This window comes from Lepisma saccharinum, chromosome 19, assembly GCF_977018435.1.
Source record: "Lepisma saccharinum chromosome 19, izLepSacc3.1, whole genome shotgun sequence".
In the NCBI taxonomy this organism is placed as follows: domain Eukaryota; kingdom Metazoa; phylum Arthropoda; class Insecta; order Zygentoma; family Lepismatidae; genus Lepisma; species Lepisma saccharinum.
Window position 1 is genome coordinate 60,657,127 of NC_139247.1, and position 26,431 is coordinate 60,683,557.

Here is a 26,431-nt window from a genome sequence, read left to right on the forward strand (position 1 = left end):
TCCTCTGGTTCTCATACGACGACATGTTGACTCGAATTTTGTGCAGTTCATTTTCTTGTGTTTTAGGCCAAATAATTTTACTTATTTTGTATCAAGTCAAGTGTACTTACATGCACATAATTATATGTTTATCTGCTTCTCATGTAATTACATTTTAATTTTAGCATTGTTATTACGATTTTCTCAAATTTATAACAAGTGTCGGCTGTAAAGCGGCCTCAGAGGCCGAAACACGACTGTTAAATAAAGACGGTATCAATCTATTCTATTGAATGTCCCACACGTTGTAAATCAATGTTACACGTATTGGCGTAGAAAGTCAAGGGCTTGCCGGGTCGGAGCTCTTATCGAAATTTTGCCAAATAACATTGCTCTACAAAGAAATGTTTACAGAAATAAAAATGGTAATTCTTTTAGATTTTGGGATCGAAAATAGTACTAACATTTACCTTTGTTAATCGGTTCTTTGTTTTCGGGTTATGTAAAGAAATGTAGCTGACACCACCCGCAAATATTATATCGCGCGCCCTAATTGTTCACAATCGCCATAACGCCAAAAAAAAAAAAAAAAAAAAACGATTGTTGTTACGAAATTGTGCATAAGTGGATAAAATGACAATGCTAAACATATTTTTAATGCACACGAAATAATGCAAACCCAACATTTTGTGCGTGTGTTCTTCGCAAATTTCACATTTTGTAAAAAACACTGACAATCATAGTTGGGGTATTTCACAGAAAGTGGTACTTCATGTAAATAACAAATGAATCAATCTGGAAATTATTATTGTTTTTAATTACATTAACATTTAAATGTTTGTGGGCAGGCATCCGTGGCGGAGTGGTTTTCACAGCGCGCAGCGGTCCCAGGTTTGAATCCAGGTTTGGGCATGGATCTTCTCTGTGGATGTCCCTTCATCGCGACCAACGCAAGGTTAAAGGAAACTCTTTACTTGGAAAAAAAAAAGAAATGACACGCCCCTTTGACCTCTGCGAATTCAACTTCCGATCTCCTACTCACGCACAGCTTATCAGCAGACTACAAACAAATGAACCTCGAACCTCTTCGATATCAAGAACGGGATCACGTGGTGTACTGGACAGAAGCAGAGCACTTCACAGTTCAAATCGAAATCAACAATCGCAGTTGAGTGTTTTATCAGAAAGGATGGGGCCTGTTGGTGCTAAGTTGATCGCTATGTCCGTGCTGGGCATTGGGACTTTCGTTCTGGGACTAGTGCCTTTGAAGATTGCTTCTTCGCTACGTTGGACAAGACATGCTTGCGAGCGTTTACCAGTTTCGCAGATCGTTTTATCAGTGCTGTTGTGTTTTGGTGCCGGCGTTCTTTTGGCCACGAGTTTTATTCATATGTTACCAGAGGTTCGAGAAAGTATCGAGAAATCTGGTATTTTAGCACCCGAATCGAATTTTCGTCTGGCTGAAGTTCTAGTGTGTTCTGGATTTTTTCTTGTGTACTTGTTGGAGGAGGTGGTGCATGCCGTTTTGTACAGACGTTTGCACAAGCATCATGATCACGACCCACACGCGGAGCACCATTGCCCAACTACGCAGAATTTGTTGGATAACGACGCCGGACGAAACTCGAGCAACACGCTGTTGCGGCAATCGTCTGGGATACACAAATACGGAAGTACAGATTGTGCAGTGGAGGAGCCGTTGGTGAAGGAAAACAGGAGCCCACGTCTCATAAGGCGATTCTCTAGTGTAATAGAACCAGATCCTATCGCCATACGATCTATTCGCGGTCTGCTAGCGCTGTGTGCCTTGTCTATCCATTCAGCTATTGAAGGTTTGGCCATCGGTTTGCAGAAAACTACAGAGGCCGTTTTCTTCTTGTTCGGTGCGGTTTCGGCTCACAAATTCGTGATAGCGTTCTGTCTTGGAATGGAAATGGCCACGCCACGCTCTCATCAACCATCGGCCAACACTTGTTACCACGCCATTTACATGGGCACATTTGCATTTCTGTCTGTTGTTGGGATAGCAACGGGACTCTTTCTCACCGATCCTGATTCCAGCTCCGACAGCGTTGCCGTCCTTGTTCTACAGGGCTTAGCCGCTGGAACCCTTCTCTACGTAACATTCTTCGAGATATTGCCCAGAGAACGAGCAAAATGCCATGCAGGACTTCTACAATTTGTCGCAGTTGCTGCAGGATTTGGATTAATGCTTGCTTTGGAGAGTTTAGGTAAGTTTGTCTTCAAAGTTTCTTGTAACAGTAGGCGAGTAGGAAGGCGGGTGTTGGAGTTAATCCATTCATACGTTATGCAAACCTAAAGCAGAGTTTCGTGAAAGAAATCTCTGCTTCTCTAACTAACCATATTAAACTTCTGAAGTTTGTATTCCTTGACTAGTTTCAGCACATAAGATAAATTTATTAAGTCTAGGCTACTTCGGTCGTTTCTTTTACCACCTCATTTACTCCTTCCAGTCTCGTTAATTCCAAAGATAATGATATGTTACATCCGTAAAATTATCTTGCATGCTAGAGCATTAAGCAAAAATTAAAACTAAAATAAAACGAAGTTTCGACAACATGATGCCGATATCTTCACTTAATCGAGGTAACCGATCTCTGAATCTATAATTTTATATCGCTTTTCTGTCACTTTAGCTAACCGCGACCGAGGATGAATGATTAAATTAATTCTCATTTACAAAGAAACATCAAAGTCCAGGCTGGGACTCGAACCCTAAACTTTGTGGCGAGATGGCGAGCTGAGTACACAATTCATTCGTCCATCGAAGAGGCTATAACGGAAAGCAAACGAAAACTACATATTTCGTTGGCACTGTAAAATTATTTCATCCGGTTGGTTTACAACACTTAGGCTTGTCTTGCACATCCTCATTTATTTTTTGATTGATTAGTTTATTTTACTTCGCTGTTCTGCCACTTTTGGCTAATCGCAATGATGAGGATGAGTGATGATACAATGAAATTGACGAAGGGACACTTCTGCTGAAGTATGTGTTTAAGCTTTCAGCACACTTAACTCATTTAAATTCTTAATTCCTTCGTTACCACACATTATGTTCCACAACATAAATATGATTTATTGTTACACACAGACGTCAAGGTAAAGGAGGGACGTTTACATGTTATATTTCATGCATAACTATTTATTGTTTGCTTTAGACGAGACCTGTGTATTCTTTGTCCTTACAAACCTATCCATTTCAATATTGAACGAAAAAAATACCATACCCCCTCTCGTTTGTGGAATTAGTGACTGGTGTAATTGATTTGCTTTTACATGCGTTTGTTTGTTTGTTTTTTTTTACAAAATACGTTCCTTAAATTCCTCTACCTTAATTTTTTCCACCTGTTCTTTGAAGAACTAGCAGTTCCTACAGGAAAAGCCATTAACATTCTTTTCAAGGGAAAATATATTATAAAACTACAATAACGATATTATTGTAAATTAATGTTATGATTAAAATTTATATATAAAAAAGTTAAATAAGCTCAATCCACGTTATTCTGAAATAATGTATGCTAAAGATTGCTGCCGATTCGATTTCTTTCCTACTTACCCGAGAGCCATTTAGATTGGAATTGTAGCTTTCCTGGCGATGTGATTCAAACAAAGTGTTCTCAAGTGCTGGTGTTTGCAAATGTTTTGAGTACATACGTTTCTCTCATCAGGGAAGCGAGAGGTAAATTTATTTTTACAAAACTTTACTGGACCTATACATTACTGAGATCTCTCTACTTTATATATATACCCAATCCCACACTCACTCACTGACATAAATGTTCTCCTGGAAGCCCTGGAGCCAAAAAAATGCCCGATTATGACCACTTCATCTTCATGACCCTCACCGTCGGGTATGTGGCAGTCTTGATCAAGGATCTAAGGGGTGTAGCACACTGGGGAAGTATTATAGAATCGAAGTCGTAGTAGTCGTTGTGGTCTTTAATATGTTGCAATATTACACTTCACTTCACTGTACTGTAACACGATCACAAACTTCCATATACTCACAAATTTCAAAATTGAATTCCACTCTGGCGGGCATAACTATATAATATCCACATCATACGAGGAGAAAGTGATGATAATAGGGAGGGTATGGATACAGGAAATGGTATCATGGCTTTGTGTAATCTGTTAAAAAAAAAAAAAAAAAAAAAAAAGCTTGTCTGTGTTTGATCCTTAACGGGCAATGGAAGAAGAGATGATTTGGCGTTTGTTTGTTTGCTCCGCAATCACAAGCAGGGGAGGGATTTTGATGCAGTCTTGCTAGGTTTTCGTTTGTACAAACGTGTCCCGTTCGTAGGCGAAGTGTAAAAGTTATCACTTCACGAGGAAGTTTCAGTTTATGAAACCAAGGTCGACTGACTATTTTTTTCTGCGTACAGTCAGCTCAGAAAGAATCCCTGCTTCTAATCTGATAATGCCGTGCTACACAATGCAGTCCTGGCTAGAGTCGACGAGCGATATGAAAGCGGCTGACCTTGACAAGTCCGCGCAGAGAGAGAGGGAGATACATTTCCGCTGTTGCCACCTACTCACCGTTCCAGGTTCTCGCCATTCTTTCAAAATAAAAAAAAACAATGGCTTACATTCGAACAATTGTAAATTGCCGCTGCACGGCTATTATTGCAACAATCGATACCAATCCAGCACGAGTATTACCAGAAAGATTTAGACAATCGTATTGTGTTGTAAATTAAATGTGTAGAATCTTGAAAGTAAGTGAAAGAAATTAAATATTTTATTGACCATTATTGTATAGAGAAAAAGTTCTCTTGCGAGCCGATTTTTATTAAATTAGATTTGAAATAACTTCCAGTGAGAAAGTTACAAAGAAAACTCCAAATTTTAAGTTCGTATAATATTTACAGCGATATGTTATTTGGTTAGTGAGAAAACGAGAGAAGAACTTGATTCATTCTTTCGCGGCGCGGCAAAGGCAACTTCGTTTGCCGCAGATACCAGGCGCCGGTCTTGTGCCACTCGCAATAACAAAACAACTGTCTGGCATGCATAACATGAACTGAAAATAAAAAAAATAAAATGCCATTTACTTACATAACGCTCATTCCGTACTGCTGTCAATCTCGTCACTTGATTCAAGTTCTTCGGAATCCGTGTCTTGCAAATTTATAATGACCTTCTCGATGACATTCTCTGACTATTTCACGCTGGAAGTCATCTTCTTGTATTTTTTCTGCGTGAGCCACACAATCTACCCATTCGGAAACACCTATTCTGTCTATTGCTTCGTGAGTCAGTTACTGTACGTCGGCAATTTTAAAAGACTTGTTCTTGTCAGCTACGTACCCCTTCACCTGGGCCCAAATCATTTCAATCGGGTTGTACTGACAATGATAAGGTGGGAGACTAACAACTCTGTGACCATATTCTCTTGCTATTATATCGATTTCGTAACTTTTGTGAGTTGGTGTATGATGTTTCACCAACTGCAACAATTCTGCTCGGGTTTGCGTGCTTGTGTGGGGAATGTTCTTGTTACAGAGCCATGCCATAATATCTGCCTTCCTTGTATTCGAACAAGGCGTTTTATCCACTTGCAAGGAATGTATGCTCGCGTTGTCCATTACAATCACGGATTCGGGAGCGAGAAACGGCAAGAACTGCTCGCAAAACCATTTTCGAAACACGGCAGACGTCATTTCTGAATGATAGTCAGTACTGTTTGTTTTGGAGCGGAAAACCAATTTACTTTGGGGCACAAAGCCTGTAGCAGCTGAACCAGCATGACACACTATAAGACGAGCACCTTTTCCTAATGGCACCTTTAACCCACCAGAACCATCACTCATTCTCCAGCAGCTCGTCTTCGTGTGATTCTGGTTGACCCAGGTTTCATCTAAATAGTATATATTTGCAGTACCAGCTTTCCTGATTTCGTGCATGGTTCTGAGAAAGATCACTCTCGCAGCTACAACATCACCCCTCTCCATTAAAAATTTCCTCCCGTCGTTGCCTTTCCTATATCTGAACCCCATGTTTTTCAAAATTTTTAACACTGACCACGTACTGCCTGCAAACCCGATAGCTTCCTTCAATTTAGCCCTAAGTTTCACTGCAGTAGGAAATTCGCCATTTGCGTACATGTCAAATATAATATTACGCAATACCCCTTTATCAAAATCGTCCAAGTGCGTAACATTCTTTCGCCGATTACGACGTTTGCCAGGCGAGCGAAAAGAAACCGACCCTGTATCACCGATCGACGACCTGGCTTCCTTCGCAATCGTCTGAACTGTACGCAGACCTATCCCACATGCAGCCGCTGTACGCTCCTGACATTTGGCAACACCGCTCCCTGACGAACACGAGGCACTGTCTTCACTGCGAGATTCACTTTGGAAGAACTGATACACTTTGTACACCATATCTCGCGCTTGTTTGTGTAGAATACGACGCTTAGGTGTTTCTGTAGCCATCTTGCACACGTATATTGACAATTTTTTGTGATCACACTGAAGAAACACGAACAGTCACAACGAAAACCAAACCGATTCTTGCCGCTCGTAAAACAAAAGAACGACATCGCGCGTTTTGCACGGCAGTCTCCACCACCTCCTTTTGCTACTGCGCATCGAGGCTTGTTCAAGGTCAGCCGCTTTCATATGGCTCGTCGACTCTAGTAAGAAAACATGTCCGAGACCTCATTTCCATCCACACTGCCCACCTGCTTATCGCTTGAACACGATTCAAACAAGACCTTGAATGAACTCGATCGACACAACCCACAGGAGGAAGGGGTGTTTAGATTTGCTGATATTCACTGAGAATTTTAGTAGATTCTCGATCTTGCCACCGAAGTTCCCGGGTTCGATTCACGGCCTGCACATGGATGTTTTTTGTGAAGTTCTCTTCGTCAATTTCACTTAATTATTATCCATCCTGATCGTCGCGTTAGCCAGAAGTGGTAGAAAAGTGACTGTATATAACCAAATATACAAATACATTAGTGATGCGGCTGCAGATATGTTCACATACATAAATTTAATTTTGCATGTGCCCATTCGTAAATGTGTTCTGATTTTATTAATGTGTGCCGGCAACAATACTTACATACAGTATAACAACATTTTTTATCTGAAAACAACTTCACACAGATCTACTAATTGCGACTTATCTACAGTTAATTACAGGATTATTTCACTTGTAACGTCACCATACTATGAAAATAAGCGCGGCTATACAAATGCAACACTGGAATGAATCTACGTGTATCTGTGGGGGTTGGGATTTCTATATGATAGTGACAAATGTGTGTGGTGTTTTTGTGTGCGTGTGCGTTCGCTCACACACGTAATCTCTTAGATGAGTTGTGTCAGTTCAAAAACAGCATTTGACGTGTTGATCTTGTTACAAAAAATTGTTTATTACAACTAATGTAGGGGAATTAGAGCCAAATCAAGATATCTGAAAACAAATGGACAACGTAATGAGTTGCGAAGCCAGAGGTTCCAGGTTCGAACCCTGGTCCGTCATGAATATTTTTGCTATCGTCATTTCATCAATTCATCCTTTCTCTTTGTCGAGATTAACAAGGGAGATAAAACAGAGACCTATAGAATTACAAAAGTCTCTTCACGGTCTCTTCAAGGTTCCGGGTTCGAGTCTGAGCTTGGACATAGGCGTGTCTATTGGGAGTGTTCTTTCACATATTTCACCCACGTTCATTTTTATTCTTGCGACTGTGCAAGAGTGGCAGAGAGAAGCGACGTTAAACAAGAAAAATGCCAGTTTCTAGAGAGATAGAAGGCATCTCAAAGCCTGGTCCAGGGTAAATAGTAGTATTGTGTGTCATTGTAAATTTTAAATATATACCTAGGTAACCAACCAAACGGAAAATGAATTTTAAAAAAAGTAAATTTGAACATATTCCATGGCTCTACAGCCCTGGAAGGGCCTTGGTCTATCTCCTGACTGCCACAATCCTACCTAGAGGTGTGGAGATCTTCAACCGGTAATGGGGTGACGTGGAGTCCGCACGTCGAACCCTCAGCCGGTAGAGGAGATTTTTATGTTACACTACTCACTCGTAGCTCCCCAATTTCTTCACGATGGTGGGTTGTCACCGGTCCTATACACCGGCCGAGAACCCAGAGACTGAACCCAGGCGGACTCGAACCCATGCCGTCCCGCAGTCGGGAGTCCAAAGCACAGCGCCTTAGACAGCACGGTCAAGGAGGACTGTTGGAAATTATATGCTCTTTCTTTTTCAGAAATATAAGAAGGTATTGACTGGCTGATTTAGTTTATTTTACGCTAAATAAAGAAATTAAATCAAAATTAGTTATTTATGTTGAGTTGCATTATACGAGTCCATTATTAACGTTACTTTGTATAAATGAAATTTTAAAATGTTCTTAATTGCAACTTTAACCACATATTAATTTTAATAATTACAGCAGCTATATTAGTTTGTTTGGATTTTGCTTAGCTGATAGACTAATCGGGACTGGACAGGTTAAAGTGGAACCCGAATCACTATGTGCCTCCACATATCGAAATCGAACTCCCCGTTTACGAGGGATGATATTACAACTACAACATCGGAGGGGCCTGCATGTTAGTTGCTTGATAAACTTTTTACAAATTTTTCGTCATGAAACTCATGTAATCTGGAAATCATTCGTGCTTTCTTGTGTTTTTTTAGAAATATATTAACAGCCATTAGAAGACCTCGAGACTATTTTGGTGCTACTTATGAGAAAAGGGTCGGTGGGGATTAAGACTGATTGATTGCTTGCTTTTGTTTGTTTTCGTCGCTTTTCTGCCACTATTGGCTAACCACGAAGATGAAGAAGAATGACGATATGGTAAAATTTTGATGAAGGGACACTCCTAAAGAACACCCATTCCCAGGTGGCCGGGAATCAAACCCGTGTCCTTGGCGACGTAGTGTGCTCTGATAACCACTCCTCCACGTATGTCAGCAGTGTAAGTTAAGAGTTTGACATGTGGGTCTGAAATTTCGATGAACGCGTGCATGTCTCTCTGCTCCTCCTCCCTCGCGCGCACACAACACACCACGCTGACGCATTCACACACCCATGGGCGTCCGCAGGATTTTTTCCAGGGAGGGGCAAGGAAGGTATTTTTTTCCAGGGGGGGCCAACATGGCATATTTTCCCCAATAATAGTGTTCATCCTTCAAAAAACATTGCTTAAATTTGAATTTATCATGTTCGTGCAATAAGTAACACACATTATTGTGGCTGAAATTAAATTATATGTGTGAAATATGTAATTTTTGGTTGACTTTCGTTTTCCAGGGGGGGCCACGGCCCCCCCTTCCGGACGCCCATGCACACACCTGATAATTTCATAACACGGCGCGGGCATTGGTATCGCTCACGCTCTCAAGTAAAGAAAGCGTATTGCGTTTTGACTTGCAACTTATTACAGGTCATCCAATGCAAAGAAAAAAAATATTTTTATCTTTTGCTCTCGATATCCAGGAGTATTCGCCTCAAGTACGTGCACCTTACAGTACTGCGATAAGAACCCGTGTCTGTTGCTACAATCAATGTTGGCTGTTTTGAGACCTTAACCGTGGTTTTTAGTTTAGCCGAGGCTCGGTTCGGGAGGGGGAGGTTAAAGTTGTACTTGATGAGGCGAGTGTACCATTTATAAGTGGTCGTATTTGCAATCTGATTAAGCGCCTGAGCTTCCCATTGGGAAGTTTCATTTTAACTCTGGGTAGAAGGTCAGTATAGGATAAACGAATGGGAGCAGGAAAAATAATGTTCTTCGCTTTTTCTTTTGCATATTGGTCCACTAAGTCCTGATATAGATTAAGATTGCTATGAGCTTTTACGTGAGTGAATTGCACTCGTTGATCATTTTGGCGGAGATTTAATTTAGTTTGTAAGATTAGGGACGGGAGAATGAGCATGCGATATGCATCTTTCCCACAACGATCGAGTGTACAAAGTGTACAAATATTAATGCAACAAACATACTAGCATAACTTATTCGCAATACCTAGATGCTAAAAACACTAATCTTAAATAATATAACAGTAATTCAAGCCTATGGAAAGGGATTTACGATCACACGGAAAATTAAACTAGTTGAGAATATTAATGCCACATGCAAGCAACTTACTTTAATTAAGAAGTCCAAAGCAAAAAGCACGAGGACACAATAAACCTCATGCTCTATTAGGAGATTATTGTTAAAAGAATATCGTATTCTAAAGTCCTTATTATATCCCTTTTCGGTAAACAAGCTAGATAATAAACCACGAGACAAGTTATTTTTCAGGATAATATATACCAGTGTTTCATTCATCCCTAAGAACGACAATTTACTTCTAACTGTAACTGGACATGTACTGAAATCGTGTCTCACAATATTCGCTGACATGTAAGTTGATAATTATATTTTCCCCTTGTGATATTTAGAATACGCTCTCCTACTTTTCCACAGAGCATAAATGTAAATAAAGCAAATGTGTTGCATGAAATCACAATGACTGACTATGTAAATGTAACGTACTAATCGTTATTCTTTACATAGTAAATTTTCACCAAAGAGCGTATATAAGCTCTTTGATTTTCACTTAGCAACTTATCTACATTTCCAAATACCTTAAATGTTGGTGACACAAGTGCACGTTCTTATATAGTTCGCTAACTATACAGAGTGATCACAAAGTCCCATTACCCCCTATGTATTACATAGATGTTAGTGAGCACAAAGTCCCATTACCCCCTATGTATTACATAGATGTTAGTGAGCACAAAGTCCCATTACCCCCTATGTATTACATAGATTTAATGAATTGTTGTTTCTTATTGTTGCATTTACTGCTATCACGCCAGCAATGTTGAGGAGAATTTCCCATCGTACATGGCGGAGAATCATACTCTGTTATGAAAACGATGGTGTACACACAGACACTCTGGACTAAATCATAACGAATAGTCACACTACCTCCGAGTTATCCTCTGCCATGATCTCACATTAATACAATGCGACCATCTATGACGATGTGGACACGCGATAGGGGGTAATGGGACTTTGTGATCACTCTGTACATCGCAATAATCAAAAAGATCTTCCTGTTTTTGAAAGAAATAATCAACAATGGGAAAATATAATATCCATTACTGAATACAAAGGTACGAAATTATCTACAATGTATTTGTGAAATAGGCTAGTAAAAGTCGTAAAATTCTATTGATGTACATTATATTTCTTTCGCGACATGTATATCATCAAGCACATAATTCTTGTAAACTGGAACATAACGTGAAGAAGGAAGTGAATATCCTCTCTTGTGACTAGAAAGTAAATGTGTTCAAGACATGACTCTTGTACTTTGAACTGCACAATTTCAGACAACGTATGAGCAATAATACGGACATATGAATATCATTCAACGATTTTTCGTGTTAAATACAGAAATATAATAGTTACAAGGTCGGCATCCATGTACTTAATACCATTCAGCTATGTTCATAAATTCTTAAATGTCGTATATTTCGCACTGGTTGAAGACAGACATTTTTACTAACATATAATTAAATGTTGTACTACATACAAACGCATAACTTTACTTGTAACTGATCAGGATACACCTATGTTTAATTTGCGATAACAATTATTATTCTTACTCTAAAATAAATAGATTTACAGGAACTCTTTATCGTAAGAAATCGCCCATTCAAATACATGTATTTCCCCAAAACGCACGACTAATCTTTTGACGTCATCAGTCCTTTTAGCATCACAGGTTGCGGCCCGTACGGAGTATACATGAATAGTAGAGGAAACGAACGGGAAAAAGGCCTAACCCGGAAACAATTGCAACACAAATGTTTTTTTTGTGCCAGATTGTGCGGAATGGTATAGTGAATAATATATTAAAAATCCGCAATCCAAATGTTTGGGGAAAATCCGCCATCTTGGAAAATGGCGGCAAAAATTCAACTTAAAATTTTTTTAAAAAAATAATATCTCAAAAACTGTGCATTGTACACAAAAAGTTAAGATAACCCAAATGAAAGAACAGAAAATTTACTAAATTATAGTTTTTGTTTGATAAAGCTACCATAAATCTTAATTGAATTATAGATATTCAAATATTTTCCTTAATTTTTAGAATTAGCGTTTAAGTTTATTTCTGACACAAAAAACAGCAAATATGTAAGAAACTATGTAATTTACGTCCTAAAGTCACTGAACCAAATTCATTGCTTATGATTTCCTCTAGAGAGTGGTTTTCGTTTCATGCCTTTAGTGTCAGGGGTTGAGGAGATATGTAGTTTAATGCAGAGTCATGTGTTTCCCTAAATTGACGTGTTCCATTTCTTATGATATTGGTTGATTGATTGATTTATTTGCTTCACTTCACTTTTGTGCCACTTTTGGCTAATTTGCGTAGATGGGAGTGAGTGATGATATGATGAAATTGATGAATGGACACTCACAAACAACCATGTCCAGGCCGGGATTCGAATCAGAGACCCCTGGCGTCGTAGTACGATTATGATATTGATGAGAACGTAATATATTGTTTTATGCAGTGTTCCGTTCACGAGCCGTTGGTTACTTACATGTTGTTTTTGTTGTTTAAGAATGTATGCACGCAGTGGCGGCGATTAGGTGTCTTAAGTGAGCAGGGCGGGGGGGGGGGGGGCAGGATAGCTTACATTCTACCGACTACAATTAGAGAGAAGCGTATTGAAAATTGAATTCGGGCAGATGATTTTGGATCAAATCCAATGATAGACAAGGCTTAGCATTTAGAGACCATAGTGCGGGGACAAAAAATGTGTATAGGGGGGACTGCTCCCCATGTCCCCCCATCCCTAATCACCGCCACTGTCAATACATTGAACTAATATAATATGCTAAAATACGGATCTAAACCGGTCGGTCACTTTGCCTTAGTGTCAGTTGTAGAATTTTTCGTAGATACCTGGTACCAACATGTTAAATTTCATCATATCCTCTACATACAGACGTGCACTTGCAGCACAGGTGTTGCCCCTGATGCAGCAAAAGGAGAACATTTGCGTAACTGATTCAAGATGTAACCCCCACTTCCCAATACGCTCGGCTTTAATGAAATTCCGACGAATATTGAGCATACTAATGTATTGCAGCCACATAGCAGCAGTGTCCTGTTATCTTTCAGACTTGAACCAAATGTAGATAAAGATTTTTCAGCACTTCAGAGCTTGAACTTACATTAGAGTCTACTTCTGAATTGAGCAGGCCAACGATTTATTGAACGTATCTCAGAAATATGCTCATTTGCAAGGCACAAGTAGCGTGAAGAGCAGGCGCGGTTGGCCCTATAGCGCACAGTATCGGTGAACCCCCAGTAATATACGATAATCACCTCGAGAATGAACAATAAACAATGTCTTTACCTTTTCACATTATTTCGCTAACATTTTTACACAATAAGTCGTGTATTTGTGTCCGTAACATGGCGAACTCTTTTGCTGAGAAGAAGAAACCGCGAGTCGGCCGCCCTGGTGCAAACCCTCAGTTGAACCTCCACAGGATAGCTCGTGCCATTGTGAAAGCTTCGTGCGTGAGCAGAAGCTCGAGGAGAGAATAGGGTAATACATGGAAGAGGATATTGCAGAACTCGTATCTCCAACAAACGGTCATGCGCAGTTAGTTCTCTCGCAGAAGCCACGGCACAAGGCTCCGTTCTCGCAGCTTCTTCCTCCCTTCCAGTGTTGCCCTGTGGGGTTCAAGTTTGAAGCGCACACATTGCATATTCAATCTTCTCTTTGTATCATTTTTGCGCCGAACTTCTTGGAATAAATGCAAGATTGTTGCAGAGATGGATGAGTAGAAACGAATAAAAGCTGGAATTATATGCGATGAATTAAAATAAGAGATACATTACCAAAATTGCTCGTGCGTGCATTCAGAGGTTTTTCCTTAAAGGTGGAAACACTTCGGGTTCGCGAAAGAGAAAGAATGGCGCGAACATGTGACTCGCTATCGCTCGGTGTCAAACTGTCAATTCTCAAGTCTGTTAGTTTTTGAAGTGCTTGGATACTTGTTGGAAAGTATTAAATGATGCTGCGAGTGAAGCGAGGGATGGACTTTACCTAGGTAACGCTTACGTCATTTGTTGCAGTGTAGACGTTGCTGTCCGCGCAGGTAAGAAATGATCGCTAGAAATGCACATAATTATCGTAAACAAACTTCCGTGTCTGCTGAAAGAAAACGTGTGCTGGTCGATCAGCCCCAAATTTGAACAAAGCTGTCGCGTTTCAATAAAAGGGTCTCGGGTTCGATTTGTAGTATGCACCACATGCCATTAGTTGCCATTTACTTTTAATAAATGTAGGGCCAGTTTTGATGATTAGTCGACATGGACGTCCGGAAGGGGAAAGCCCCACCCCCAGAAAAATGAATGTGAACCAAACGGAAACTGAATGTGTGTCACATAACTTCAGTGAAACCCCAGAATAATGCACGAGCCGCGTCTGGTGAAAATGCTACACAAACTATGAAATTACCCCTTGTGCCTCTGGCAATGGATTTTTCGGATTGACTTGATTTGTTTTAGTTTATATTAGGTCGTTTTCCTGCCATTTTTGGCTAATCACGAAGATTATTGATTAAGTTGGTGTTGTAAGTCCACTTTATGCACAATAAGCCTAATCGGGACTGGACCTACAGTTTAAAGTGGGATCCGAACCACTGTGCAATGTGCCTCCACCAGGTATAGAACCCGGGACCCCTTGATTACAAGCCGACAACGCTACCACTGCGCCAATCACGAAGATAAGGATGAATGAATGGACAATCTCAAACATATATGGACGACACGACACGAGTCCTTCTGTGGCTGGTCCTGCGGCAAATAAACAAAAAGCGATCATCCAGGAAAACAAGCGATTTCTTTACTTCCAGATATGCATTCAATCCACATTGCACTGTATTTGTGGGCAATCAAAGAGTTAAATCACACAATCATCACATTTGATCAACAAATATTTCTGAAAGCACACTGTATCATACCCAATGAGAACTCTGATAGTCCTCAGAAGTAGCACATACTAAGGCTGGGTGGTCTTCATGTCAAGATGAGTTTCCTGAGATGTGGTGTTTATGTATTGGCAGATTCAGGTCTTCAACAAATCCTTGAGATAATTTATGGAGGTAATACTGTTAAACGTATGATCACAGGAAAAGCGCCTCACTTTCAAGCAGTACACCTTAGACTCAGTGCCGGATCTACAAATCTCGCCACCCCCCCCCCCCCCCGCAAAATATTACCAAAGGACCCCCTCTACCTACCTTCACACACACATTATATATATATATATATATATATATATAAAATGTGTGTGTGTAATTCTTGATCTGTCGACAAACTCGCATACGAGGGCCTACAGGGTGATTCAAAAGTCCGGTAACACCCCCTATAAAAAAGTAAGGAGTTAGGCTGGGTACAATTGGTCATGATAGAAACAGGTTAGGCTTACGGGGAACCACATTGGTGTGTTCCATATTAGTGGCCGCATATTGAATTCAACTCAATTTTTTAAAATGGGAGGCGGGTGATGTGCATAGGCGCCGATTTCTTAAGATATTTCTTGGGGGGGGGGTAAAGCTAAGTAAAGCATAAATACTGATTTCTTTCGGTTTGCTGGAAGAGGGGCAATTTTATTTTGTTTAAGGTGGAACCTAATACACTTGAATTAACCTTTAAAAAAAAGTAATTGCAATAACTGTCTTTGACAACAAAACATATATGTATATCAGGGTACATCGAACTTTATTACCTGGGCAAAAAATCACTGCAATACTGTGATTATGTAATTATACAACATAATACTTTGCAGGTGACTTTTGACTTGAGAATTTTTTATCATATTACGTTTATAATACTTATTCTTACAATCGTTTATAGGAGTTTAATATCTTCACACATATTAACATAAAAAAGGAAGGCCCAAGATAAAATTTTCATCGGGCGAGCGATTTTTTACATTTCCGAAGGGAAACAAAGGAGCCTATTTTGCAATGGACTGGCTCATTCAAGAGCATGAAGACTATAGTATTCCCATGCTTCTTCATTGTCAGTTTGAAAAAGGAAATACTGAAATAGTAAACACACAAGCACAAGAAACACCCTCAAACTGAGTGATAGTCCCACATTATTGAATCTGCCCATTTCAGAGCGGAATCCTGCGTAATTTCCCACCTGTTGTGTGCGAAGTTTCTGTGTGCAAAAGTTATGTAATATGTCGGAAGATATGATTGGGCCCCTTATATGGGGGTCAAACGAAAATTGGATGGGCCCGGGCCCCTCTGGCCCTCCCTCTTGGTTTCGGCACCGGTGGTGATGTGATATATACATATATGACACTATTTTCTCACACCTGTAGAATGATTCATTTGTTACAATCATGCAATTAAAAACTCTTTCCTGATTAAAGATAGGTTGAAGAAAGCTTCACCACAGCATTTGATTGATTGATTGATTGATTTATTAGCATCCATTCAACTTTACAAAAGTTTGGAATTGTCACATTGTACATGTACATGTAGAATACATCTATAAAATTATAGGCATAATATAATATAAAATACAATAGATAGTATGAGATACAAGATGTCGTATAAAGAGAAAAAATGCATGCTCAATGTTATTTTCTTGAGACAAATTGGCTAAAAATATGTTTTCTATATTCAATGTTAGCTTCATTTGCTATGACATTATGTACACACATGTATATATACACACACAAACATAAATTAAGAATTATATAGTCACCTATACTTACATCTAGATAAATTAAATCGAACAGCAAAGGTAAAATAAAAATATAATGATGATAGGGCAGTTCTACTTTGTTATATTATTGTTGTTATTCCTATCACTTACGGTGTCAATGTACTCTTGTACTGTGTAAAAACAATGTGCCTTTAGGAATCTTTTTAGATGTAACTTGTATACTGGCAATGACTTTATATTTTTAAATGCATTTGGTAGCATGTTAAATAAGCATATACCATTATATGTTACCCCTTTTTGGTAGAATGTGGTATTGTGTAATTCCATATGTAAGTCATCCTTTCCCCTGGTGTTGTAGGTGTGGTAGTCCTTATTTGTTGTGTGTGTATTTTGAGAAATTTTCATGCTTGTTAGGATTTCATATAGGTATATGCATGGAACTGGCAATATCTGTAATTCTTGAAATAATGGTTTGCATGGTGCATCTGTTGGAGCATTTGCCAGAATTCTAACAGCTCTCTTTTGTAGTCTGAATAATGTAATGCTTTTGTTCATGTTCCCCCAGAAAATGATGCCGTACCGTAATACAGAGTGAATGATGCCATAGTATAGTGTTTTTGCTGCTTCTAGATTTACTACATTTCTTTCTGTTCTTATTGCATAACAAAACCCACTAACCTTGTTTGCTGTAGCTTCAATGTGTAGATCACACTTTAAATTTTCAGACAGTTGTACGCCAAGAAATTTTATGTTAGATACATATTCTATGTCCTGATCTTGAAAGTTAATTTCTGGAGTTTCACTGCTACAGCTGTTGATTTGAAATCGAATTGCATTTGTTTTTTTAGTGTTTACCACAAGACCATTTTTTTCTATCCACTCCGAGATGTGCGTGATTGTATTCTTTACGTTGTGTTTTAACCGTTCTGTGTTTGTTCCTGCTATAAGAACAGTTGTATCATCAGCAAAGAGAGTTGTGTTTGCATCTTTACAGTTTTGTGGAAGGTCATTGATGTAAATTAAAAAAAGTAAGGGTCCTAAAATGGATCCTTGGGGTACACCATATGTAATACGTTGTTTCTTTGATCGATAATTTTCCTTGTTATTATCCTCAGCGATGTGAGTTATTTCTACTATCCGATTCCTGTCAGTTAAATATGATTTAAACCATTCTTTTGCTACTCCCCTGATCCCATACTGGTCCATTTTTTTTTACCAAGAGTTTGTGGTTGACAGTGTCAAATGCTTTTGTTAGATCAAGAAAGAACCCTACACAGTGTTCTTTTTTATCCAAAATTTATCTAATTGCTTCTGTGAATGTGTGTATAGCAGATTGTGTAGATTTTCCTTTGCAAAAACCATGTTGTTCTGAAATGATGGAAAATTTGTTAAAAAATGTTATTAATCTATTGTACATAACCCTTTCGAGTATTTTTGAGATGACTGGGAGAAGAGAGATTGGTGTGTAATTACTAATTTCATTTTTTGACCCTTTCTTGTGCAGAGGTTTTATTATGGCAGCCTTTAGCTGTTCTAGATATTTACCGGTAAGGAGACTTAGATTAACTACATGACATATTGGGCCACATATGTGTGCGGCACATTTTTTTATTACAATGTCAGGTATCTCATTTATGCCGGCAGAATAATTGTTTTTCAAGCGACTTATTAAGCTAAATATTTCCTTCTCGTCTGCTGGGAGTAAGTATATACTAGAATCTACTTTAGTTATATTACTAGTTTTCTGATTTTGTTTTTGGATGTTTTTTGTTATTTTTTCTACTATCCCAGTAAAGTATTTATTGAGAATTGATGCTACATCTTGGGGACTGACTACGCTTTTGCCTTCGTGTTTTAGTGATATGTTGTCTTTGTATTTTTCTTTCCCTACCATACCCAATTCGGTTTTTGCAATATGCCACAAGGTTTTTTATTTGTTATTTGAGTCTAGGATCATATTGCTATTGTAGTCTTTTTTTGTTTCCTTGGCTGAGTTTTCAAACTCCTTTCTTTTTCCCTTTAGATATGAATTGAATGTTTCACTTTTGAATTGATGTCTGCATTTATTCATTATGATGAAATCTTTCCAGTTTTCTTTGATGTCGGGTGTTATCCAATTTGATTTTGTTTCAATGCATATTTTTTTTGTTATTTTGGGAAATGCTAAATTAAATGAGTATGAAATGGCAGACACCAATGTCTCGTATGCTTCATTCACATCAGTTTGGTAGTATAGGCTATCCCATGATTCTCTGCTTATTAAGTAGTTAAAGTAACTAAAATTAGCTTCATTAAATTCTCTTTTTGTGGTATTTATGTGTCTATAAGGTGTGTGTATCTTATCTTATTTACCAACTGGCTCTACAGCTCTAGGTGAACTCTGGCCTCCTGTACTATCAGCCTCCAAGCATCTCAGTCCATTATCTTCCCCCTCCATCCATGGACTCCCATTCTTTATAGATCTTGTACGACACTATCCCACCATCTTAGTTTTGGTCTGCCTCTTCTTCTTGTGGAATACATTCTCTCATACATGATTCTTTGCGGCATTCTATCCTTATACATACGTTCTATGTGACCCATCTAACTAATTCTACTGGCTTTAATAAATCTTACCATATTCTTTTGGTTTAAGATGGAACTTATATCTTCATTGTTTCGACTTCTCCAAAAATCTCCATCCTTGATTGGAAAACTCAATATGCTGACCAAGGCAGAAATTTATTTTATTATAAAACATAAACTAAACGTAACGTTTCAACCTTCTAGCAAGATCTTCTTCAGACTTTGCACCAAGTACAAATGTAACAAGGTACAAAACAGGACGATATAGATACACAAAAATACTCCCCTCCAGACTATTAGAAAGTTGTTCTGGAACATTCTAACAGGTGGCTTTCCCTTGTCAACTGATTGATTGGTCCATATATTTTTCTGATTCTTCTTCTTTCTGTTTTCCTTAATTGTTGTTCAACTTCTAAACTCATTGTCCATACCTCAGCACTGTAAGTTATTACCGGTCTTATAAGTGTTTTGCAAATCAATAATTTTGTATATCTGCTAATTAACTTGCTTTTTAGTAATTGTATATTGGCATAATATGCTTTGTTCCCAGCATTTATTCTTTCTCTAATTGTATCATGCATATTATTTTGGTCATTTATCGTCATTCCAAGATACTTGAAGTTTGTTACTGCTTCGAATTTCTTGGCATCTATTGTAAATTGGTGGTAACGTTTTTTACCTTGTTTTGGTGTCAGTAGTATGAATTTGGTTTTGTTCATGTATGTTTGTCTGTAACCCAATTTATTTGTTTCTTCTTCTAATATTCTGTATGTTCTCTTTAATTATTCTTCTGCCTGGATATTATAACTACATCGTCGGCATATGCATTAATTTGGCTAAGTTTCGTAAATATTGTTCCTCTTTTGTCTATTTTGCTTATTATTCCATGTAGTGCTATGTTAAATAAGCATGTAGATAGTCCATCTCCTCGTTTTACTCCTGTGTTATATTATGTTAGTTCATCAATATCGCTCCATATTTTGACCTTGAAATCTGTGCGTTGCAGTGTCATGTTCGTTAATCTAATCGATTTCTTAGGTATTTGTAATTCTGTCATAGTTTGCATTATTTTTTACCTTTTAATACTATCAAAAGCACTACGAAAGTCTATGAATAACATGTAGAGATTTGTATTATGTTCATAATGTTTTTCCATTATTTGTCTTATTGTGAATAATTGATCTATGGTGCTTCTTCCTTGTCTAAAGCCTGCTTGGTATTCTCCTATTATGTTTTCTGTTATTGCTGTTAACAGGCACGTATATTCTAGGCTATCGCCGAAGCCCAGATTAAATACAGAAAATAATCGACTATCAAATGCAACTGATGCTTCACCTCTCAAACAACGACCGCGGGGAAAAAATGATAGTATAAAATCCACGACTCCTGTGCACCGTAGTCCCACGAGGAAAAGAGTGGACCATGCTTCCTTATGGCCCGAGGTGAACGGAAGAAAAGGCCATGCTGGGATTTTTCGTCCACGGTTTGTTTTCCTTGTGCTCGCTCTATACATGGGGATTGACTCCTTTCCATTAAAACTACCACCAGGCTTCAGTGGTTAAATTCTTTCCCGACCAGCACCTTGAGGTGGTCGGTGACGTATTTGTAGTGGCTTCTTAGACAGGGAACTCTTCGTTTTACAATGCCGGTAAAACCTTACAGCGATGCCAATGCCCTAACCAGCATGGGATTTTCCCAGGTAAGGGAAATTTTGAAACTAAACTACTATTACAGGAACGGGAAAAGAGTGGCTGGCATGTGATAGGGAATTTGTCCTCTAGACCAAAACAACACTGTCCCATCGAACACATGCAGAACTCATAGGCCGCTGACCAACAAACCATGCTTTACGATGTTTTCAACCTCTCTGCTGCTTTGTTTATAACTGGCTGGGCTAGACTGACTGAACGAAAATGAATTATATACGAGTAATTAACGAACTATTGCCGAAACAATTTACTCTGCTTTTGCATGAGGATAAACTTCAAATCGTGAAGATATGCAGGCCTCTGGCATTGCATAGAAGAGAAGAATGGATTTGATTTGTTATTTTGCGTTGCTCTTCTGCCACTTTAGCTAATCGCGACGATGATAATGAGTGACGATACGATGAAATTCATGAAGGGTCATTCACAAAGAATACCCATGTCCATGCCTGGACTTGAGACCGGGATCCCTGGCGTCATAGTGCGCTGTGCTAATAACCATTTTACCACAGAGGTTGCCAAGAGAAGAATGGATTTCCCGTTCAAATTAAATATTCAAGGTAAGAAGTTTATTATACGCGTATATTTTATTCTCGCACGTAGGCCAACATAAATATTTCACAATATGGGCCTCTATATTTTATAAATAACCATGAAATATTTGAAATGTTTTCCTTATTGTTTTTATATTAATGAAACTGATATTTTTATAATTATTACTAAATTGTCATATATGTATTTTAATCGCAATGTCACATCACCTTAAAATCCAAGAAATTGAACGAAAAAGAGCCTCCCATTTGAACATTATGATAAAAAGAGATAGCCCAGGTTAAATCCAGCATACGACACTGGCTGTTAATCTTCTATAATGCTAGTCCATATTTTGTAAGTTGTATTAAGTAACATGATACCTCTATAATTACTACATTCTGTTTGTCATCTTTCTTGTGTATTAGGCACATTATTCCATGCTTCTGGTATGTGTTCTTCTTGCCAGATTTGTTTTATCAGTTTGTATATTTCTTCTATCATATTTGGTCCAGAATATTTTAGAATTTCTGCTGTTATTTCTTCTTCTCCTGGTGATTTATTGTTTTTTAGATTTTTTATTATCTTCTCGACTTCTTCTTGTTGGTGTTCCTTCTGTATTTTGTTCGACGTTATCTTGTTTGTTATTCTCTATACATCTCATTGTATAGTTTTTCTTGGAAGTGTTCTGTCCATCTTTCTAGTACTCTTTCTTTGTCTCCTATTACCTTCCAGTCTCTCCTTTTACATCCTATTTCTTTGGGTTGATATCCCTTATTTATTCTCTTTATTGCTGCATAGTACTTTCTAATCTCCGACTGTCAACTAAGTTCTTCTATTTCTTGGATATTCTTTCTTATCCATTATTTTTTTCTTACATGAATTATTTGCCTGTTGCCTTAGTTCTTTGTATTTGTTACAATTACTTCTTGTTTCTCTTTACAGCATCTTCATTCTTGCAGCATTTTTTTGGTTAATTATTTGCTGACATTCTTTATCAAACCACTCTTTCTTCCTTGATGTTTACTCTTTGCCTATTACTTCTTCTGCAGCTTCTGTTAACACTTTTTTAATTCTTTTCCACTTCCCTTCTATTGTTTCTTGAGTATTTTGTTGTAACTTATTTTTAATTGCTGTTTGGTAATTCTTCTTATTTTCTTGATTGTCAAGTTTTGTATAGTTCCATTTTGTTCTTCGTATGTTCTGTTTGGTTGGGTTATTGCTTAATCTTGCTCTTAGTTTAATTTTTACAAGAAAATTGTCTGAATCACAATTTGGTCTTCTTTGGCTTCTTACATCTATGATTGTTGAGGAGTCTCTCTTATCTATTAAAACATGATCTATTTGATTTACTGTATTATCGTCTGGTGATTTCCATGTGCCCAAATGTATCGTCTTATGTGGAAAGTAGGTGCTTTTAATTACCAACCTATTTCTTCTTGCGAATTGTGTTAGAAGTAAGCCATTTTCATTACTGCATTTGTGTAGGGAATGGTTACCAATTATATCTGTATCACTATTTCTCACTCCTATTTTTGCGTTGTAATCACCTGCAATTATTATATCATGTTTTGCTATATTTTCTATTGTTCTTTCTAGTTGATCATAGAAGTGTTCTTTTTCTACATCTTCTTTTTCATTAGTTGGAGCCATGTACTGACAGTATACTACAGAGGTTATTTCCGATCTATGGTGACTATTTCAAACTGCATCTACTTTAAGAGAAACCATGTTGCCACCATTGAGAGTGCTCTATTTGGTGTCCCTGCATCTTGGCAATTGCCCGACAGTGAAGTTTCCACTGTAGGAGACTGGCACGAAGTGTAGTCATGCCCAGCCTCAACCACTCCTCCTGACAGGCTTTCCATAGCCCTTCAATAATTGTATACACACTTTGAACTGTCATAGAAAATTTATTTTCCAACCTACAAGGTTAAATTTCTGGGAAAAGAAAGGCTACAGTCCTGTTTGAAAAATAAGTGTACTTTCTAGTCAAACTGAATGTTCCAAATGGTGGTTAAAGTAAATCAAAATGTTGGCCTTCAGCTTCGATACATTTCTGAGCAAGGGTCACGTGAGAGTGGTGTAAGTGCTAGTAGTGTGCTACGCATTCTGAAGAAAGACAAGTTGCGTGTGTACATTCCAAGGCTGGCGCAACAGCTAAGTGACGATGACCCAAAGCACAGGGTACAATTTTGTGAATGGGTTCAGGATTTATGGGTAGCATTGTTTGGTCGGATGAAGCACAATTCAAACTTAATGGAACTGTCAATAGGCATAATTGTGTGTACTGGGCTGAAGATAATCCCCACATTACTGTTGAAAAGCTTGTGAATTTGCCTGTTGTAAATGTGTGGTGTGGTTTGTCTCCGAGGGGACTCATTGGTCCTTTCCATTTTGAAGGTACTGTAACTTAAGAAAAGTACGTAACAATGCTTGCTGATTCCATTTTCCCTGCCATTCGTGCAATGTACGGTAATGGCAGGTTTTATTACCAACAAGATGGTACACTGCTGCACTATCATAGGGATGTGCGAGCATACCTGGATCTAAATGTACCAGGCCAGTGGATAGAACATAGGGGACCAATCGAGTTTCCTGCACGCTCTCCAGACCTTACGCCGCTCTATTTTTTCTTATGGGGCACAGTAGAAGATGAGGTGTACAGTCGTAAACCACGTAACTTGGACACACTTTGGGATGAGATTCAAGCGGTGTGTGCAGAAATCCCATTGGACACTTTGGTGCGAAGTACGGAATCAGTCGTGACTCGTACTCAAAAATGTATTGAAGCTGAAAACAAACATTTTGAACATTTACTTTAACCACCATTTGGAACATTCAGTTTGACCAGAAAGTACACTTATTTTTCAAATTGGACTGTAGACTTTCCTTTTCCAGAAATTTAACCTTGTAGGTTGGAAAATAAATTATCTATGACAGTTCAAAGTGTGTGTGTACATTTTTTTGAAGCACCTGGTATATATATATACATACATATATAATATAGCAAGTAACATATGTCAATTCTGTGTTTATTTTTATGTAAGAAGTGGATTGTAATGATGTGTGTTATGAATTTAAATATTTCCACATTTCCACGGTATTAAATTATCCAATTTTAAATATTGTTTTATTGTTGAAATGATAAATGTTATAATTTTTTGCATAACATAATCGGTAAACCAATTATAATTATCAAATTTTAATTCTTATTATCCTTTTCAGTATCTCATGAACATGGAGTTCAACCTGACCCAACAAATCAGACAATGGGGCTTAAACGGGGTTTGTAGTGTCAAACAAGTAGAATCAATTCAGTGACTGAAGATGCATGAAAACATAAACAGCATTGTTCTCATGAAGATATCTTGACAAGGAAATGAAGAGATAACTGTATGGACTGGTCTGTTTCCTGGACCCACTCTATTGGACTATATTGTTTTCATCGACGCAAATATAGATAGCAGGTTCTTTTTCTTTGTGTGAAGTACTGTAATTTAAGATGTGCATACTCCAAGGCTGTGATTTTATATTAGTGCTTTTAATAATAACAAACTGTTTTGAACAAAATGTTTAGACATAAGCTAAATTTGGACTGTATGCATTTTTGTATGATTTTATATGACTCTTGTGCCAGTGAACACTTTAACATTTGGTCTCATCTATATGTAGTGTAACATGTAGTGACACAGTAAATATTGCAAATTATTAAAAAGTTGGTGGTGAAACTCTGGCTTGACCACTTTTTTACATCTAGAACTGAACTGTGTGTGTCCTATACATTGGAAATATTTCATCTACAAGTTAAATCTAATATACTGTAGTCGCATCATCTGGAATAGATGGCATTATGTTCAAATATTTTGATTAATGCTAGATGATGAAAATTGCAGTATGCCAGGGAAAGACAACAAATACTAGGTAGTGTTGTGAAGCAGATGTGCAGGAATTTCATGTCATTTCATTAATATAAATTTTCTGTTAAAACCATAAATAAAGAATGTGAGAGGTTAATTTCTATATATTTTACATTAATATTCTGCCTCTTTTGTCTAATTACAATACAAAAAAATTCATGTCATTTCATTAATATACATTTTCTGTTAAAATCGTAAATAAACAATGTGTGAGGTTAATTTGTATTTATTTTACATTAATATTCTGATGCTTTTGTCTAATTACAAAAAATGATGATTAAATCAAATTGATAAAGTGGCAATTAAGATAAACAAAACCCAGGGAAATTATATTGGCTGCAAGTCCTGCAGTCTAGAAGAATTTGTTAACATTTGAGTGCCCTGTTCAAGTTAATGTGATGGTGATTTTTTTAATAAAAAGTAACATTTGAGTTACACAGTAGACGTGTCTTACTACATTTTACTGTGCAGTTGACAGCATATGTAATAGGCAAATTGTCATTCACCATGTTCATTAATTCAATTTCCTGCAACACGAGGGGTATGAAGTAATATGACAATGTCTACTTAACCATCAAAAGAATGTCATTCCTTAACAACAATGTACAATAAAAAAAGACTGAAAATGGTAATGGACAATTTGCTTCATTGATTATTTTACTTTGATGTTTTTGTGCAATGAATGGTGATAACATGAAGGACAAGCTCAAATACACATGGACAGAACCTAACACAAGCCCTATTGGCTGAGAGTTGATGCCAGAGCCTCATTAGTTTGTGAAATGCAGTTCATGGTGTACTACGTAGAAATAGGGTTGGCTTTTGGGGACCTTCTAAGGTCATCCCTTACACACCAGGTATTTCTTGCTTAGCTGCTGATTCTTCTACATGCAGTGTGAACAGATAGGCAGCTTGCTCAACCCTTCTAATACCATGAAAACTTTAGTAAACTCAAAATAATTAAC

The 26,431-nt window shown here is 37.8% G+C and overlaps 1 protein-coding gene across 1 annotated transcript; it reads left to right on the top strand.

Annotated features, from left to right (window-relative positions):
* Positions 1-1,059: 1,059 nt before the first annotated feature.
* LOC146002878 (zinc transporter ZIP1-like) lies at positions 1,060-25,906 on the top strand. The gene is made up of 2 exons (XM_083140906.1): positions 1,060-2,210; positions 24,775-25,906. Exons 1-2 carry the CDS (start codon positions 1,169-1,171, stop codon positions 24,840-24,842), a joined length of 1,110 nt encoding a protein of 369 aa, XP_082997032.1. The 5' UTR covers positions 1,060-1,168; the 3' UTR covers positions 24,843-25,906.
* Positions 25,907-26,431: the final 525 nt, after the last annotated feature.

Bases quoted from the DNA above. Each gene is read 5' to 3' on its own strand.
- LOC146002878 (XM_083140906.1), top strand. From the start codon at position 1,169: ATGGGGCCTGTTGGTGCTAAGTTGATCGCTATGTCCGTGCTGGGCATT. The intron at 2,211-24,774 runs GTAAGTTTGTCT...TATCCTTTTCAG, and splicing joins GCTTGCTTTGGAGAGTTTAG to TATCTCATGAACATGGAGTT.